The sequence below is a fragment of the Trachypithecus francoisi genome, unplaced genomic scaffold (genome assembly GCF_009764315.1).
Source record: "Trachypithecus francoisi isolate TF-2019V2 unplaced genomic scaffold, Tfra_2.0 Lachesis_group17, whole genome shotgun sequence".
Taxonomy (NCBI): Eukaryota; Metazoa; Chordata; class Mammalia; order Primates; family Cercopithecidae; genus Trachypithecus; species Trachypithecus francoisi.
In genome coordinates, this window is record NW_022681462.1 from 47,490,783 (window position 1) to 47,509,016 (window position 18,234).

General features: G+C 43.6%; 1 protein-coding gene across 4 annotated transcripts in view; it reads right to left on the bottom strand.

The window, feature by feature from the left end:
- Positions 1-18,234, bottom strand: part of NCK2 (NCK adaptor protein 2) — a 151,703-nt gene that overhangs the window by 33,679 nt on the left and 99,790 nt on the right. For 3 of the 4 annotated variants that reach the window (XM_033175567.1, XM_033175562.1, XM_033175560.1), the window contains exon 3: positions 7,011-7,251. In XM_033175567.1, coding sequence (XP_033031458.1) covers positions 7,011-7,242 — 232 coding nt within the window. In that variant the 5' untranslated portion in view covers positions 7,243-7,251. The remainder of the gene's footprint in view (positions 1-7,010; positions 7,252-18,234) is intronic. The other variant, XM_033175561.1, reaches the window with a different exon arrangement.

Consider the following 18,234-nt stretch of genomic DNA (forward strand, 5'->3'; position numbering starts at 1 on the left):
GATTAACATCTAACCCTTGAACCCCTTCAAGGCTTGTTAGTTAGTCCCGAGGTTTCTCATTTCTAAATCAAAGAAGTTGGTATAATTCTGACTCCGGGACAGAGTCCCCCCATATGTACAAAGCGGCCTACCACTAAATCCAGATAGTCAATTTGGTATAGGAAAAATATTCAGATTAGATCTGAAGTCCCCTCTGGGTCTCGTACCTATGACTGCTGTGTTCTCAGGCTTAATTTTTTCATCTGTGATTAGTAACACTACTGAGGCTGGCCTGGGGTGCTATTACATAGTTTCATAGGAACTGACATTTTCATAAATGGATGTACCATGTAACTAAAAGCATCCTGCTTGACTACTCTGCTAACCTGGGTCTTTAATCTAACTAAAATCAGCATGCTTAGCATGAAGCACAGGCTCAAGACCAACCCCCTTCCCACTAGTCTGAAGCCCTCGAATTCTTCCTACACATAATGCTAGAGTCTTTACTACTGATATAAAAAAAAATGCATGTAAGTGTAAGTCGCTTGGTAAATTGCAAAGTGCTGTATAAATCGCAAGCTGTTGCTGCTCTCATCACACGTATTTATGCAGACTAACCCTAACTAAAGGGCCTTTAGCTACCCTGGGCAGAGCTGCCTTCTCTGGTTCCAGTTTACAGTCCGATACCCTGATCCCCGCCTGCTACTTCTTGTAGCCATTATGCAGGTGGAAGAAAGTAAAGAGGGGAGTGGGCAGGAGGGAGGAAAGAATTCCAGGCCAGTCTGATCTTAAGATAAATTGTTGAGCATGATTCTTGTAGTAAGCCTTGGTGTACTTTAAAATGAGAGGAACTGGCTGGGTGCGGTGGCTCATGCCTGTAATCCCAGGACTTTGGGAGGCCAAGGGAGGTAGGTGGATTATTTGAGGTCAGGAGTTCGACACCAGCCTGGCCAACATGGTAAAACCCCATCTCTACTAAAAATACAAAAAATTAGCCGGGTGTGGTGGTACACACCTGTAGTCCCAGCTACTTGGGAGGCTGAAGCAGGAGAATTGCTTGAACCTGGGAGGTGGAGGCTGCAGTGAGCCAAGATCGTGCCACTGCACTCCAGCCTAGGTGACAGAGCATGACTCCGTCTCAGAAAAAAAAGAGAGAGAAACCTCAATGGCACCAACAGCCACTATCACTTTCGGCAGGTAGCTATACCAGAAGGAAAGCGACTTGACTCCTGGATCCAGCACACAGCACCTAATGTGGGCATCCTTCCCCATACAGAGGTGATCAGAACCTGGTGCATAAGCCAGACTTCCTTTCACAAGATATGTGACGTCTCAATACAGTGCGTTTAAAGATCGTGCATGATCTTAATGCTTTAAAAATGTTGTAAGGGCATCTATTGTTAAAACCAGGCAGGTATTAATTTTTTACATAATGAGCAATTTGTTAGTCCACTTAAAATCTAAAATCAGACTCCATAAAGGTGTAAAAAGTAACTGAAGAATGCAATTCAAATTGCTCTCTTCTCCCTAGCAAAGGCATACCTATACTTTACTTTCACAAGAACACAATTTAGAAAATGGTTGACAGTTTTCCGTAAACATCGTTACCTTCACTGCTGCCTGGAGGGTTTCCACACCAGGCTTGACTCTCCTAAGCCACCTGCTCCAAGTCCCTTCTTTTGGGATCCACAACCCTTGGGTTCCTCCAGTGTAGCAATAGTGCCCTTGGGGCTCCATCCACGGCTTCACTGAGCGGAAACTTGGCAGAAGTGGAGACGGAATTCCCCATCTGCTGTGCCCCACAAGTTGCAGTGTCAAGGAATGGTTAATCCAGGCATGAGAGGCAATCCTGGTAAATGCACAGGCCGGCGGGGCAGGGATCTACACTTCTCCGTCTCCATGACAGTGCCGCGGGCTTCCACGGCTCTCTATGGACCAGTGGGTGCTTCTCTCTGGGCTTTCCACTTTCTTCATCCCCAATTCCTCCCCAGCTGTGCGGAGGAACATGGGATGCCCCTGCTCAAATCTTCAACTGTTTGTGATCACCCAGTGGAGACGCTTGAGTCCTGTGCACAGCCCAGGGAGGCCTCCCCATGTGGTTCTGACTACATGCTCGTTCATCCTCCAGCAATATGACACCCCTCTGCATTCTGAGACGCTCACAGCTTCGCGGGTCCCTGAGCCTGTGCGGAACATACACACTCTGCTGGAGCAATGGCTCTGTCCATCCTGACCTCTGGGATGGAGGTGGGTAGGGTCCCCTTGTGGATGCAGGAACTCTAAAAGTTCTGATATTTTGTTCTGATGGTTGTTTTTGGTTTTTTATGGTTCATTTTTTGAGACAGGTCTCACTCTATGGCCCAGGCTGGAGTGCAGTGTTGCAATCACTGCTCACTGCGGCCTCCAACTTCTGGACTCACGCAGTCCTCCCAACTCAGCCTCTTGAGTAGCTGGGACCACAGGCACGTGCCACTGTGCTCTGCTATTTTTTTAAAAAAGTTTTTTGTAGAGATGAAGTCTTGCTATGTTCCCCAGGCTGGTCTTGAATTCCTGGCCTCCACTGATCCTTCTATCTCAGCCTCCCAAAGCACTGGGATTACAGGCATAAGCCATCATGCCCGGCCCTGATCGTTGTTTTTGAGCTGACATTTTTCTAAAATAAATTTCTTAAAAACGAAAGTATAATACCAAGAGAAATAAGCAGTCAGCTTTGCAAACTCCTACAAGGCAGGTATGCCCATAAGCCTGCCCCACAGATCCCAGGAAACAAGATCACCAAGACAGAAGCTCCTGTACCTTTACTGAGGCTCTGCCTTCCTCCCTCCAGGAATCTTAACTGTAATACCAAGTGTTGCTTTTCACTGCTTTTGGATCTTATGTAACAATCCTACAGCTGTACTCCTTTGTGACTTTGATCAGTTCAATTCCAAAGTTGATCCTAGCATGGATATGCCTCTTAGAACCCTATGTATTTCACCCATGGGTGCCAGCCACCCTGTCCCCATCCAAAAGCATCAGCTCAAACCAGTGCGAAGGCTATTTCACAGTTAGCATTAGGGAGCTCTCTCGGTAGCCTCTGTGCTCCCAGCTCTGGGTTGGATCACAGAGGTAGGAGTTCTGAGCTGATCATGGCAAGTTTCTAACCACCCTAGGCCTAGGTGTGGTCCCACTGGCAGGAATGCTGACGAGTAAGCCCTGGAGCAGGTCACGCTGGGTGCAGAAGTCCCAGGTAGGTAGGGTGGCAGGGTGAGCCATGGGCAGGTGGGCCTGTGAACAAACCCTCCTGAGGATATGATCAGGTTGTAAATGGAACCATAACTTTACGGGTAATGTGAGTCAGCCCTTAAGCCTGTGTTAACCACTGAAAAGAGAATTAACCTTTGGGGCCTTGCAGGGCTCCAGCTGGTGTCATAAAGTAGTAACAAAAAACTGCTCTTCAGTAGCTTGAGGGAAAATCTTTGAAAAATACCTCCCTGGGAGCAGCTTCCCCATCTCAAAAGATGTAGCATAGTGCTTTTACAACACCTCGCCTGCACGATTTCCTAAGTGGAGTTGCAATATCAAGGCCAGACCTCAGCCCAGAACCACTCTCCGCTGAGCTCAGAGCTGTACAGTCTGAGCCTTTCAAAAACATCGACTGGATTCTGCCAGCAGAAACAGTGCTTGATCATTGTTCCCTGTTATCTGTGGCAAAGTTCTGACTATTCATGATCATAAGCTGAAGATGAGAGGAGATCCAGTACACAAATGTTTTGCCCATGTGAAAGTAAGAGCTCAGGTTGCTTTATTCAATTTCAAATTATTGCAGAGAAAGAAGGTAAATACTTTCATGAGAGAGCTTTTGGTCAAAAGTACTCATGTCTTTCCTCAAGCTACCCTTACAAAGTACTGTATGTGACAAAGTTAGGTTTATTACCAACTTCAGGACAGCAAATGAGTACAAGAAAGCAGGAGAGAAGTACACAGAGTTAGGGTAATCTACAGTTGGAGATGCAACACACAACACTGTGGCTTTGCTGGGGAGGCTGGTGCCATTTTATTCCAAAGCAGGGAGGAATCTTACCATGGATTTATGAATTAGGTGGACTCCCAAAGCAGTAAAAATGGCAAATGTGGGTGGTGCCATGAGTAGTTACTAGATTGATCCCAGGAGTTAAACATCAGCCTGGGCAACATGGCAAAATCCTGTCTCTACAAAAAATACAAAATAGCTGGGTGTGGTGGTGCATGCCTATAGTCCCAGACACTCGGGAGGCTAAGGTGGGAGGATCACCTGAGGTCAATACTGCAGTAAGCAGGGACTGTGCCACTGCACTCCAGCCTAGGCAACAGAGTGAGGCCCTGTCTCAAAAAACACAAATAAAAACAAAAACAAACCATGGTCAGTATACATGTGGTGTGCTTTTGATGCTGTTTGTTCACTCCTAATACACAGCAGACATAATTTCTGCTGGCTGCACCACTGGCCTGAAGTCATACTGTCATTCTGATGGTATACCTATTTAGTTATCATCACCAACAATAATAGGAAGCCATGAACACTTTGGCTCCTATCTTTTTAGGAAAAAACAAAAAACAGAACACACACAAACAAAAAACAACTAATGAGAGGCAGGAGGGGCTAAGGAAAGCATTCTCACTTTCCTTCTTGGCAATGCCACATCTACAAGCTTTGCACAGAAGTGCACAGAAGTTACTGCATGATGGTGAGACCTGGTCAGGGGGTGCCTCCTCTTCTATTGGATGTAGCTCAACAGGGCAAGGGAAAACTCATGCTGATATAACAAGATCCCTTTGTCCAACAAAAACTTCTAGGTGAGCATGATAAAGAGATCAAAACAAAAAACATATACTAACCATGGGGATATTTCTCCCTCATGATGGGGATACGGATCCCCAAGGGCCTTTTGGCTATGAAGATCAACTGCTATACTCAATACACAAGCTCAGAACATCATTTTATCTGTATTTTTACAATATCTAATGCTTAACAGGAATGTTTCCCAAGAACTGCCTGCCTGAACTGAGACCAAGCCTATGAGAGAGCTGACACTCTACAGAACAGGATCTGACCTACTCAGCACAGGCCTAGAGGGCAAAATGAGAGCCAAAGGAAGGAAGTTAAAGAAATGTAAAATTCTGACTCTATTTAAGGAAGAGCTTTCTAACAATCTGTTTTCTCCAAAAATGGGATTGGCCTACTCGAGCCGTCGCTGAGCATCGTCGCTGAGCTCCAGCAGGGCTGGATGGCCATCTGTCGGGGACGGGCGCGGGCCCAGCACCGGCTCCAGGATGGGCGGCTGGCTCAGTCTGAGAGCCTGGGAGTACAGGCATTGGCTGAACCGATCAGCTCCCGAAAAAACTAAGCATGCTGGATGGAAGATGTGGTTCATAGTTTTAATCTGTGGCTTTGTCTTCTCTCCTTCTAAAACACTGAGGAAGAAAAATGACAAGGTTTTCAAGGGAATTTCCAGGTCACCCAGAGAACTCGCCTGGCCTTGTTCTACTTCCTACCAGTCTCTGAGCATTTCATGCTTTACTGGAATCTTGTGCGCGCGCGCACACACACACACACACACACACACACACACACAGAAGACACGACAAGTCAACAGTGTAACAATGTTTAGCATCACTAAAAAGAAGGCACTTTGGTGAAAGGCAGATATTGGAAAAATAAAGCTCAGGGCAATCTTCAAGTTTTTCTCTATTCATGCTACCCTCTTTTTTTGGTAACCACAGTTAATTAAGAGTTATAAGCATAAAATTGTGTTTCTTTCAAGTGGTATGCTTATGTGGGGGGAAAAAAGATGAAAGGGAGGCAGTTCAGTGGAGGATCATATTACTAATGAAAAATGAAATTTCTCCATCAGGCTGAGAATCTATGATTGCCGGTGAGCTGGTATGATTCGTACAAAGTTCTGTGTCTCACTTGTCTCTCCAAATCATGGTAATAACCTAATCCCTACACAAAAATACTACCTAATACACGAAGGCTTTCAATGATTTTGCAGAGGGAGTTTAGACTTTCAAGATGGCAGAAAAGGAAAGATGAACATTTTGCAACACCCACCACGTTTGGTGTATAATTTTACTTTCAGTTTTCCCATGTATTCCTCATTCTCCGTTCCCCAAAAGAAAACAAATCCTCGCTAGGAAATTTTTTAAAACCCCAAGTAAATGTGACACAGGTGATAATATTAACTCATTTCAATAGCGAGCCCTTAAGTGATAACCTGCAGTCCTGGATACAGAAAACATTCTACTCATAAGAAGGTAACAACAATGTTTTAAATGTCAGCTCAGATGAGTCATTCTTCAAAAAAGTCCTCGCAATTGTTTTCTCAGGTAATCTGAGGCAGTAACTACTGTAAGTCAGTCCCGTGTGCATGCACATGCAAAGGCAAGACTGGATACTGTTAACTTTGTGTAACTCCAGGAGGGCCCTGCCCATATCCTGACACCTGGGAAAACAAGAGGCACATGGGGAGAGAGCTGGACAAGGGACAACAGTATGGCTGAACTGGGCCCCCACCCTGGAGCGGCCTCTGATGTCACACAGCTGGCCTCTTAGCTAACAGCACCTGGGACTGTGGTGTGATGTAGCATCCATTTCAGAGTGGGAAAAAGTGCTTTGGCTGTCCCCTGTTCTAGGCATGTAGGCCAAATGGACAGGATTTTCTTAAAGAACTTCATGTCACGACACTGGCAGATCTGGGTAGACTTAGAGGTGAGAGTTCCAAGTCAGGGTCCTCTAAAGTTTTGATACAAGGAGATACCTGTGCAGGGGTCCCAAGCACACAGAAGTGTCTCCATACACAAGACCCCAAACTCCAGAATCTTCAGGAAATGACAAACATCCTCTTTCTCCATTTTCATCTCTTAATTCTCAGATTTTTAAAAAAGACATCTACAAGGATGTTAACATTTAAAACAGACTCTTTTTTTTGAAAAAGCAAACTAACTAGAAAGATGAACGGTGTCCCTTGAAACGTACAAGGTCTCCTCTCTCCAAAGGGCGGAACACTCACCTAGCGTGTCCTTCAGGTTCTTCACGAGGGAGCCCTTCTTCAGGCTGTTCTTCCGCTCCACGTAGTTGGACGGCACATAGCCCGTCCTGTTGGCCGCGTTCCTCACCCGCCACCACGTCTTGGAGTCGTCCAGCAACCACAGCCGCTCGTTCTTCTTGATGTCCAGTTCCTGGTCCTGCTGGGCGGTGTAGTCCCACTTGGCTATCACAATAACTTCTTCTGTCATTTTCATGGAGTCCTTCTGCCAGCAAAACATTTGGAGATGCTCATTAGAGAACTACCCGGACACTTCATCCTTTGCACCAACTTGAAAAATTAGGCACTGACAGCTTTTATTACAACTCTGCAACCGATTTTCTCCTGGGTCTTGAAATGCTCAACTTTAAAATGACCTTCTTTCAACAAGCTTTAGTATTTGGTTTAGAAACAGCAACCTTATAAAACAAATCCTATGTCACTGCTCGCTGCACATGGGGAAATCTGATCCTCTAACAAAAACAAACTTGAAAAAAATTCTAAATAACATTATGATTAAATGAGTCCATTTCATTCAGTAACACTGCCTCCTGATAACTGTTAGGTTTACACTCATTTTCTCAGGATATGCTGTGTCTTATAAACATATTTAATAAATGCAACATAACCAAATTACTCCTATAAATTAAAATGAACATTTTACTAATACAAGGTGGTATCCTGGATTGGATCACGAAACCATAAAAGAAAATTAGTGGAAATACTAGTGAAATAAAAATAAAGTCTAATAATAATAATAATAAACAATTGTCAATCTCTTAGTTTGGACAACACACCAGTAAGATGTTACTGTATTTACCTAAGATGTTAACACAATGAGAAACCAGGCAAAGGGTATATGGGAATGTTCTGTACTATGTTGGAAACTTTTTTATAAATATAAAATTCTTCCCCAAAACTTTCATTCACACACAAACCTGCACAGGGACGTCTGTAGCAGCTTTATTCATAATTGCTCAAACTTGGAAGCAAGCAAAATGTCCTTCAGTAGGTGACTGGATAAACTGTGGTACATTCAGACAATGAAATATTATTCGGTACCAAAAAGAAATGAGCTATCAAGCCATGAAAAGACATGGAGGAACCTTAAAGGCATATTGCTAGGTGAAAGAAGCCAATCTGAAAAGGCTGCACACGGTGTGATCCTGACAGTTTATCCTTAACCAAACTTCAGCCAGACTCCTTTGAATCTTCTTCCCATTAGGCCTTGACTTTTGTACTTCCGTGTCCATCTTTGCATTGCCTAATTTTTGCAAGACTCTCCTGCTATGTTGCTCTAGCTGGAATCCTCCACCCTCAACATCTGATCAGGTTCCTCATCCTCTACCATCCCCCATGTGACAGCTGATCACCCTGTCCTGCCTTCAGAGGAATCCTGTTCGGTCAGTTCAGCCAGAATCCCCACCCTCTGTCCCTGATGTTTTCCTCTTAGTAATTTTCCATCAACCAACTCCCTTATTTTGCTCCTTGCCATTAAATGCCCACTCTTTCTTGTTGTATTAATAATAGGAGTCAAACCCAATCTCTTTCTTGACATAAAACCCTACTGTAGTAGTCCCTCTGAATAAAGTCTGCCTTACTGTTCTCAACAAATGTCATGAATAATTTTTTTCTTTAAAACGGTATGACATTCTGGAAAAGACAAATCTATGGAGAGAGTAAGAAAATGAGCGCTTCTCTGGGGCAAGAGGGAAGGGAGGGATGCAAGGGTGAAGCACAGGATTTTTAGGGCTGTGAAACTACTCTGTTCAATACTATAATGGCAGACACCTGTCATTATACATTTGTTAAAATCTATAAAATGTGGAACATCAAAGGTGAACATAACATATGAAAAGTTTATCAAAACAATAAATAAATGTGTATATTATATATCTAGAGAAGTCAATTTTGTAAGTAATAAATAGCAAGTGTATGGTTGAATAAATAAAACAATCAACTATTTTAGCAACTCTGTACTTCTTAGGTAGAAGATGCACCAGCAGTCTTTAAGCAGAAAAATTCAATATTCAGTCCTTAAACTAACTAGACATTTCTCCAAATTAGAGAGAAATGAATGGTGAAAAGACTCTGGGCTAAAATCCCCTTCCTCCCTGATAGAAGTTCTCATTATTTTATAGGGATGACTTTAGGATTACAGAGGTCCTATGCACATTGACTCCAGGGAAGCATAAATACCATTTTTAAATAAGTGTTTTCTACTAGATGCTAACAATGTTTTATAAATAATACATGTTTCTTTCATAAATTAACTTCCAAATTTAAAGATAACAAACCTTTTGGGAAGGAGGAAAGCCTCTGCATAATGTATACAATATTCAAGAGGATAAAGTTTACATAAAGCTCCTATCAGAACTGGAGACAATTTTGTTATCCACTTACAGAAAATCTCAAGTGCATACCATGTGGAACTCACTAACCTCTGCTTTAAGTCAGATTAGACTTCTGAAAGTCATAAAGGCAGATTTTCTAAGTAACAACAAGAAGAGCAATAGCAGTAACAGGAATGGAATATTCTGAGAATACTCCATCTGAATATCACATTTCTTTCTTCCTTTTTTTTTTTTTTTTGAGATGGAGTTTCGCTCTGTTGCCCAGGCTGGAGTGCAGCGGTGCGATCTCGGCTCACTGCAAGCTCCGCCTCCCGGGTTCATGCCATTCTCCTGCCTCAGCCTCCCGTGTAGCTGGGACTACAGGCGCCCGCTACCGCACCCGGCTAATTTTTTGTATTTTTAGTAGAGACGGGGTTTCACCGTGTTAGGCAGGATGGTCTCGATCTCCTGACCTCGTTATCTGCCCATCTCGGCCTCCCAAAGTGCTGGGATTACAGGCGTAAGCCACCGCGCCAGGCCCCACATTTCTTTCTAAATTACACAATTTCCACAAGGTTTTAACAAGAGCAGCCCATCGCTTAAGACCAGTCAAGATCTCGCCAATCAAAGCTGTTTATTAATATTTCCTGCTGCATGAAGGGCAGTTAAGTAAGGAGCTGGCTGGGCAGGGTCTATTTTCATGCACACCGAACATCACACAGAAGCTTTAAAAATTCCACTGCCTGAGCCCTACTGCAAGCCAATTATATCAGTATCTTTATGAAAGAGGCCTGAGCATCGAAGGAGTTTTACATCTTGCCATGTAATTCTTCTGAGCCTTAGATGGGAAAGACCAAGTGAGAGAACCAAGCCACAAACAATGCCCCACAGAGCTTCCCCTGGGCCGCAACTCTGAGCTCTGTGAAATGGAATAGGAAGTAAAAGTTGAGCAGTGATACGCACCCGCCACATGCCAAGGCGTTTAATCTTGGGAAAACCCACCTTTCAGGGAGGTGTCAACCTTCAGGAGACTGTGTCACAGAGACTGAGTGCCTAGTTTAATGGCAGTCAGGATTTGAGCCCAAGCCTGTGGACCGCCCCCTCCCCGACCCGCCCAACCGTCCGATGCGTGGGCTGCATTTTGATAGGCTTATTCCAACTCAGAATTCTAAGATTCTAGGACACGTGAAAATTAGAAGTTCCCATACAACTAGGAAATGACTGCCTATTGGTTGGCCATGGCAATGGGTTTAACCCTATTTTAATGGGTCAATAACCACCCCCATCAATTAAAAAAAAACCAAACCAAATCAAAACAAAACCGAACTTGCTTCTGAAGACCAGGCAATCAACGTCCGGCTCACTTACTGCACTGACGCTCACCAATCAACAACCACCTCATATCAGAGGGCCAGCCAATAAACGACCACTTCACGCCAGTGAAATCTGTCAATCAACTAAGCCACACCAGACGGCCAGCCAATCAACAACTGCCTCACTGCAGTGAGACTCCTTCAGAGGCACAGCCAATCAATGACAGCCCCATTAGAGTAAACACGACTCAGTAGCTAAAGGTTAACCAATCCCTGAACACTTCCGCTTCTGAAACTCCAGGAGCACGGGAAGCCACACTTCCCAAGACCCTTAGAAAGCTCAGCTCCGGCCGGGTGCGGTGGCTTACGCCTGTAATCCCAGCACTTTGGGAGCCCGAGGTAGGTGGATCACGAGGTCAGGAGATGGAGACCATCCTGGCCAACATGGTGAAACCCGTCTCTAATACAAAAAAATTAGCCGCGGGTGGTGGCATGCTCCTGTAGTCCCAGCTACTCGGGAGGCTGAGGCAGGAGAATCACTGGAACCCGGGGGGTGGAGCTTGCAGTGAGCCGAGATCGCGCCACTGCACTCCAGCCTGGGCAACAGAGTGAGACTCCGTCTCAAAAAAAGGAAAAAAAAAAGATAGGTCAGCTCTGTAGCGGTACCGACTTAGCAGCCCGGTTTCCTCAATGAAGGAGGCACCCCTTCAGTTTCTTGTTCTGAAGCTGAATTGTGGCCATGCACTGATACAGCAATGGGTCCCTCATTTACATAGCCGGGCTGGGCTGCTGCCCTCAGAGACCCCAAAACAAGTGGGAAGGAAGAGTGCCCCATCACCCTGCATCCTCACAGCCTTCGGTCTTTTCTCTCTTTGCCAACACGGGTTGGAAAGGCTGGCTGGAAGCCCATCTAGAAGGTCTTGTTGGCCAAGAGTTGAGGTGCATCCCTTGGACGCTGTTTCTTAAAACCCAACAGGACCATGTGGTATTTTCAGTTAAAAGTAATTTGCTATGGTGCAGGAAGGATTCGAACAGAAAGAGACTGCAGATGAACCATTATTCTACAATAAAATTAGACATACAAACTGACAAATTTCCAATATGAAAAAGCCTCAACAGAAGAAAGTCTGAAAAAAAAAATGCATTCCAACTAATTGACTACTGAAATTTTAAGTCAGAGATGGTATTCTGATTTAGTCTAGGCAAGACCATCACAGAAGTCTGATCCAAAGAACAATGCATGTTTTTCTCTCTAGCTTAGCCGTTCAAGGAAACCTAATTTTTGGCTTCATTACTACAGCTAGTTAAGTTTATTACTCAGGTCTACCCCAAAGAGAGAAGGGCTAAAAATTTGATATTATATAGCCAGATCACATCTTGTATGTCATGTGACCACTCTAAAACCCAGCTTAGCAAGACCCCCAAGTGATGCTGGAAAAACAGCTCTCAGAACCTCATGAGCTAAGCTGCTTTTTCAAGTCTTAGGTAGGAATGGATTTAAAAACAAATAGGGTTAGGCATGAAAACTATCTCAGCTCAACAGTTTTCACTAACCCCTAAAATATGAGCAATCCTACTCTAGGACCCTATTTTCTTTCTAAAGACAATCCTATTAACTGTATCTTGCTTGGTTACACACTACTGATAGTAGCCAGTGTCCCCACAACATTAAAAAATGGTCACAGATAGTTCCAAAGAGGTCACGTGGATCAAGCTGAACCAAATATTACAGAAGAAAGGAGGTAAGGGTCTGAGATTCAAGTTTAGCTGAACCATTTGTATGTTCCCCTTGGATTTCAGTCTTTCTGTAAAATGGGACACCACCACTTCCCTCAAAAGATCCTTCCGATGCTCAGGAGAAACATGAGTACAAAGTGCTTTAGAGGGCAAGGTTTCGCATTATATAGGTGTGGGCCTTGCTACCACCTTAGCCCAGCTGCTTCTTCAGTAGCCCGGGGTAGTACTTCACTGCGGAGCTTGTAAACCAAGCCCTGAGGCCCAATGTGCCAGCATGAAGAGAGACTTAAGAATGGCAAGTACAGTCATAATGAATACTCTCTGAACACTTACTTCAAACATGTGAGGTGGGGCCATGTTCTACCCATCTCTGCTTCATTTAACTAGGATTTACTGAGTTTTCTAGGTACCAAGGTTCCTTGCAGAGCAAGACAGGCCCAGCGTCTGCTCTCCTGTGATTCAAGCCCTTGCACAAGCAGTACCTCTTCAGAGATACCCATCAAAATGTCACTGTCCTAGCCCTCTTGTCTGACTTCCTGAAGAGCATTTAGCACCAGAGACGACCTGGTCACGTACTTATTATCTAGGAGGCCCCACTGTGTGTTAGCAGTGGCTGTTGAGGCTTCAGCCACCTGGTTTAATGGGAAGCTGAAGGAGAAGGCAGACTGATGATTCAAAGTTAATATCCACCTGCCTCATTCACCTTTCCACTGACTAACCAATTTATCCCACCACAGAGAAGACCAGAGTCTTCCCTCTCTCCTTCTTTCCTTCTTTCTGATGGCATCTCGCTCTGCCACCCAGGCTGGAGTGCAGTGGCACAATCGCAGCTCACTGTAGCCTCCAACTCCTGGGCTCAAGCGATCCATCTGCCTCAGCCTCCTGAGTAGCTGGGACTACAGGTGTGTACCACCGTGCCCTGCTACTTTTTTACTTTTTGTAGATATGGGGTTATCTACAAAAAATATCTATGTTGCCTAGGCTGGTCTGAAGCGTCTGGCCTCAAGGTATCCTCCTGCCTTGGCCTCCCAAAGCGCTGGATTACAGGTGTGAGCCACCACACCCAGCCTTGATTTCTTAAACTTAATTCAAAATATATGCACAGAGAGACAAAAACAAGTCTAACATGTTACTTCCAGGATATTAACTTGAAATTTCAAAAACACATATGTGCACATGTGTACAGACATACCAAAATATATTTATGTGCAAATAATTGGTTTAGAGTTCACTTAGTAGAAAAAAATTGAGTCTATATGAAAAATACTGTCACCCCTACCTTGATTTTCAACACGCAGTCTGAATTATTCAAATACAATCTACTTCACTGTGGCTCCTTAAGACTTTTTTCTTTATAATATCTCATGCTTTCAGGGGAAAAATACAACTGATCAATTTATGGAAACTCATTCAAATACAGGCTTTTAGCAGATATAATTTGGGAAGGGGCTTGTTTCAATATTTTACTGGGGAGGGGTAGAGGAGGCAGGTCTAGTTGAAAGAAGTTTACTGTGAATCTAAAGCACAAGTCCACGAACTCGTTTCCTCTCGCCCGGTCTCTCCTGCAGCGCGTTGGAGGCAGGCCGTGTACACTGCTATTCTCAGGAGCAAAGGAGCATCTTCTTTGTGGCTGCTCCCACTGAGCATGGCTGACTCTTACAGGGCAGCAGCTTCCGGTGAGTAAGACCTTTGCTCAGTATGTTACTTTGGAGAGAATCCTTTTATGATTTGTCTTCTATTTTTATTGGGTAATGGTCAAAATCTGCTGCCTATAAACTCTCTTCTGATCGTTGAAATTGCAGAAGTTTTCTCTGTGGACACTGATAGGATCACTTTTGTGAATGATCCTCTTCAGCTGCAGAAAGCCAGGGTTTGAAAGGCCAGCTTCCTATCAACCATCTGGGCGACTTTGGGGGAACGTGCTTGACCACTCTGCCCCCCATTTCTGTGTTTGCAAATGGGTCAGAGCTTCGGTGAGGATTAAATGAGCCAGGCCATAGGAAATACCTAATACTCAGTCTGTGCTGGACAAGTGTTAGCCATTATTGCTCTACTCATGTCCATGTAATGCCCAGTCATCACTAGGCTCAATGGCTTGAATGTAAGGTTCATGGGGACTCAAAAACATATGTGCAACAGATTATGTCATTGAAAGAGAGAAAACTTAAACAGAAAGATGTGCCAACACTCAAAGGTAGTAAAATTGGGATGGCATAGGTCTGTGAGGTTTTACGAAGAGACCCCAATGAGCCTTGGGTCCCAGCTCCCTTTTTTTTAATGCTCCCAGTGTGGCTAATGCTAATGCTATCTGCTTGTATCTAGCTAGCCTAGAAAAGCTTTGATTTGTCCACAGCGTCTAACAGAATACATTTTACAGACAAAGAGGTGTAGTCAAGTTATTATAAAATGTAAATTTAAACTATTGTTCATTTTAGAGAATCAGTCGATGAAAAAAATATGCTTAAGTACTTGGGATGGGTGATTATCCAGCGAATTCGCTTCCCTCTTTGCTACCTGCTCCTTTCCTGATGTACCCTGAGTGTAACCCCCAGGCTCCTCTCCCACCCTGGGAGCCCCCTGTAAGCTCATCCACTTCCCATTGGCTGCCTGGCTCTTGTTCCAGGTCTCTACTTCTAGGGAGGCCAGTTCCACTGCACACCTGCATTTCCACCTGCCTGCCAGACACAGGCCAGGACCCAGGCCAGGACCCTGGAGCAGCATTCACCACTGTGTAAACAATAATTATAGTAAATATTATTCAGCAAAAGTTCAGGCACACAATATCCCACATCATTTCTTTTCTACAAAATTGTGATAAAATACATTTAACAAAGTTTACTATTTTAACCATATTCTTTAAAACTGTTTTTTCACCCAACCCCTGCAGATTAATCATTTTTAAGCGTACAGTTCGGTGGCCTCAAGTACATTCACCCTGTTGTGCAAACATCAACATCGTCTATCTGCAGAACTATTTTCATCTTGAAAAACTGGAATAGGTAGCCACTGAACACTAACTCTCAACTTCTCCCTTCCCCCAATCCCTGGCAACCACGATTTTACTTTCTGTCCCTGTGAATTTGACAACTCCAGGTGCCTCATTTAAGTGGAATCACTTGTCCATCTATCTGTGACTGGCTAATTACACTTAGCATGATGTCTTCCAGGTTCATCATTTGGCAGCATGTGCCAGAATTGCCTTAAGGCTGAATAACATTCCCATGTATGTATATACCCCCATTTTGTTGGTCCGTTCATCCATCAGTGGACATCTGTGTTGCTTCCACCTTTGGGCTGTTGTCAATAATGTTATGAACATGAGTGTGCAAATATCTCTTCAGGTCTCTGCTTTCCAGTCCATTGGGTATATACCTAGAATTGAAATTGCTGGGTCATATGGTCATTCTAGTTTTAATTCTTGAGGGATTGCCCTAATGTCTTCCACACAGGCTGCATCTACAATTCCACCAGCAGTACACAAGGGTGCCAATATCTCTACATCCTTGTCAACGCCTGTTATTGTCTGCTTTTTGACAGCAGTCATCCTACTGGGTGTAACGTATACATCAATTTCTTAACTGAACGGTATTTGTACTGCAACCTCAATAGAATTTATTAGCATAGAGCAATTCTCAATAAAAAGAAAAATTTTATACTGATCATAACGATCATCTACAGTTTTCTACTACACCCTCCTTTTTTTTTTTTTTTTTTTTTTTTTTCCAGTGAGTATCTACCATTAATTTATCTTTACTGCCAGGATCAGGTTACCCCTCGAAATTAAACTATAGAAGAAAAATGCCTTAAAATGTGAGTTTATCAACCAGTTTTCAGGAGTTCACCATTGAGCAACTCATTTAGTCTCTGAAATGCCAAGACACGCTAGCATTCTGCAGACCAGACTGTAAGTCAACACAGCTCATTAGTGTCTGGGAAATTTTACAAAAAGGAAAAAAAAAAGAGAATTGGTGGCACTGTCACTTCAACTAGAATCTGGGAAACGCTATTTTACACATAATTTACCACTCCAGCCACAGAAGTACACATTTTTATAACCTTCCTTGGCTTTCTCGTTGCTGTCTTAGACACTAATCACACTGGAAGGAAGGCTGTGACTGTCAAGTGATTCCCTCGTGCCAGCATTTTGGAAAATCAGCATAAATTTAATAAGCCAATTTTCTTACATGATGTTAACTGTAAACAAATGAAATTCCATATAACTGCACTGGAATCAACACTGCCTTCTGCCAACCCAGCAGACAGCATGGTGATGGGGTGAAGAAGAAAAACCAGCAGGGGGAAAATACCTGTGTATGAAAATGGACATGGATGTCTTTGGTGAAACCTGGCTTCTTACAAAACACAAAAGTGAGGTCTTTTCAGGTAGTGCATACTCCCTGCTCCCAAAGTAGGCAGATAACAGTCACCATTTTTAGGGATTTATTAGGTCTATATTTTTTTTCACAGCTATAAAGGTACTTGTAATTTTTATAATTTAAACATCTATTTCAAAAACATATTGGTTCGGCACAGTGGCTCACACCCGTAATCCCAGCACTTTGGGAGGCCGAGGTGGGTGGATCACCTGAAGTCAGGAGTTCGAGACCAGCCTGGCCAACATGGTGAATACCTCATCTCTACTAAAAATACAAAAAATCAGCTGGGCATGGTGGTACATGCTTGTAATCCCAGCTACTCAGGAGGCTGAGGCAGGAGAATCGCTTGAGCTCAAGAGGTGGAGGTTGCAGTGAGCAGAGATCATGCCACTGCACTCCAACCTGGGTGACAGAGTAGGACTCATCTCAAAAAAAAAAAAAAAAAAAAATCAAAATATAAATGTCATGAGTTTCCTCAATTCTTACATATGAATTCAGCTACATTAATCAACACCTGACCTTATTCCTTGCCACCTTATTACTCACGATTCCCTGCCTGATTTTGAAACATGCAAGGCTGAAACAAGAAACACAATCATTTTTAAAAACAGATTCCATACCATCCAGGTCTCATAATGTTAAAATGATTAGGCTACTAAAATCATTTGAGTTCTACAGATTTATATGGTTTATGCCCACATTCCTAAGCATGATATCTATGCTTTAGATTTTCCTATTGAAGTGGGGGAGCAGATTAGAGACAGGTCCTCCGCACCCAGCTCTACGGATAAGAACCTGTATCTACCTGCCAGCAGGGACTCTGTCTAGGACAGGGGACATGGGTTACTTTGGGTTTAATTACTATAGACACCTCTACAAATGAGTTTGGAACAATAAATGCTAATATTTATTCCAAATGTATAACTCTGTTAAAGAAACCATCCCTATCACTTAAGAAAACAGAATGAGGAAATAAAGATTTCTAGTATCTGTGCTTGATATTTCAAAAAATATATATGTATATATACATATTTTTATATATACGTGTGTGTATAGATATATATGTATATATACACACACATATACATATATTCCCCCCCCCCACAACCCCAAGACAGAGTCTTGCTCTGTTGCTCAGGCTGGAGTGCAGTGGCGCGATCTCGGTTCACCGCAACCTCCGCCTCCTAGGTTCAAGCAATCCTCCTGCCTCAGGCTCCCGAGTAGAGTAGCGGCAATTACAGGCATGAGCCTCCATGCCCAGCTATTTTTGTTTTGTTTTGTATTTTTAGTAGAGATGGGGGTTTCACCATGTTGGCCAGGCTGGTCTCGAACTCCTGACTTCATGATCTGCCCGCCTCAGCCTTCCAAAGTGCTGGGATTACAGGTGTGAGCCACCGTGCCTGGCCCAAAAATATTTTTTAGACTAGAACAGGTTCGTTGATTATTAACA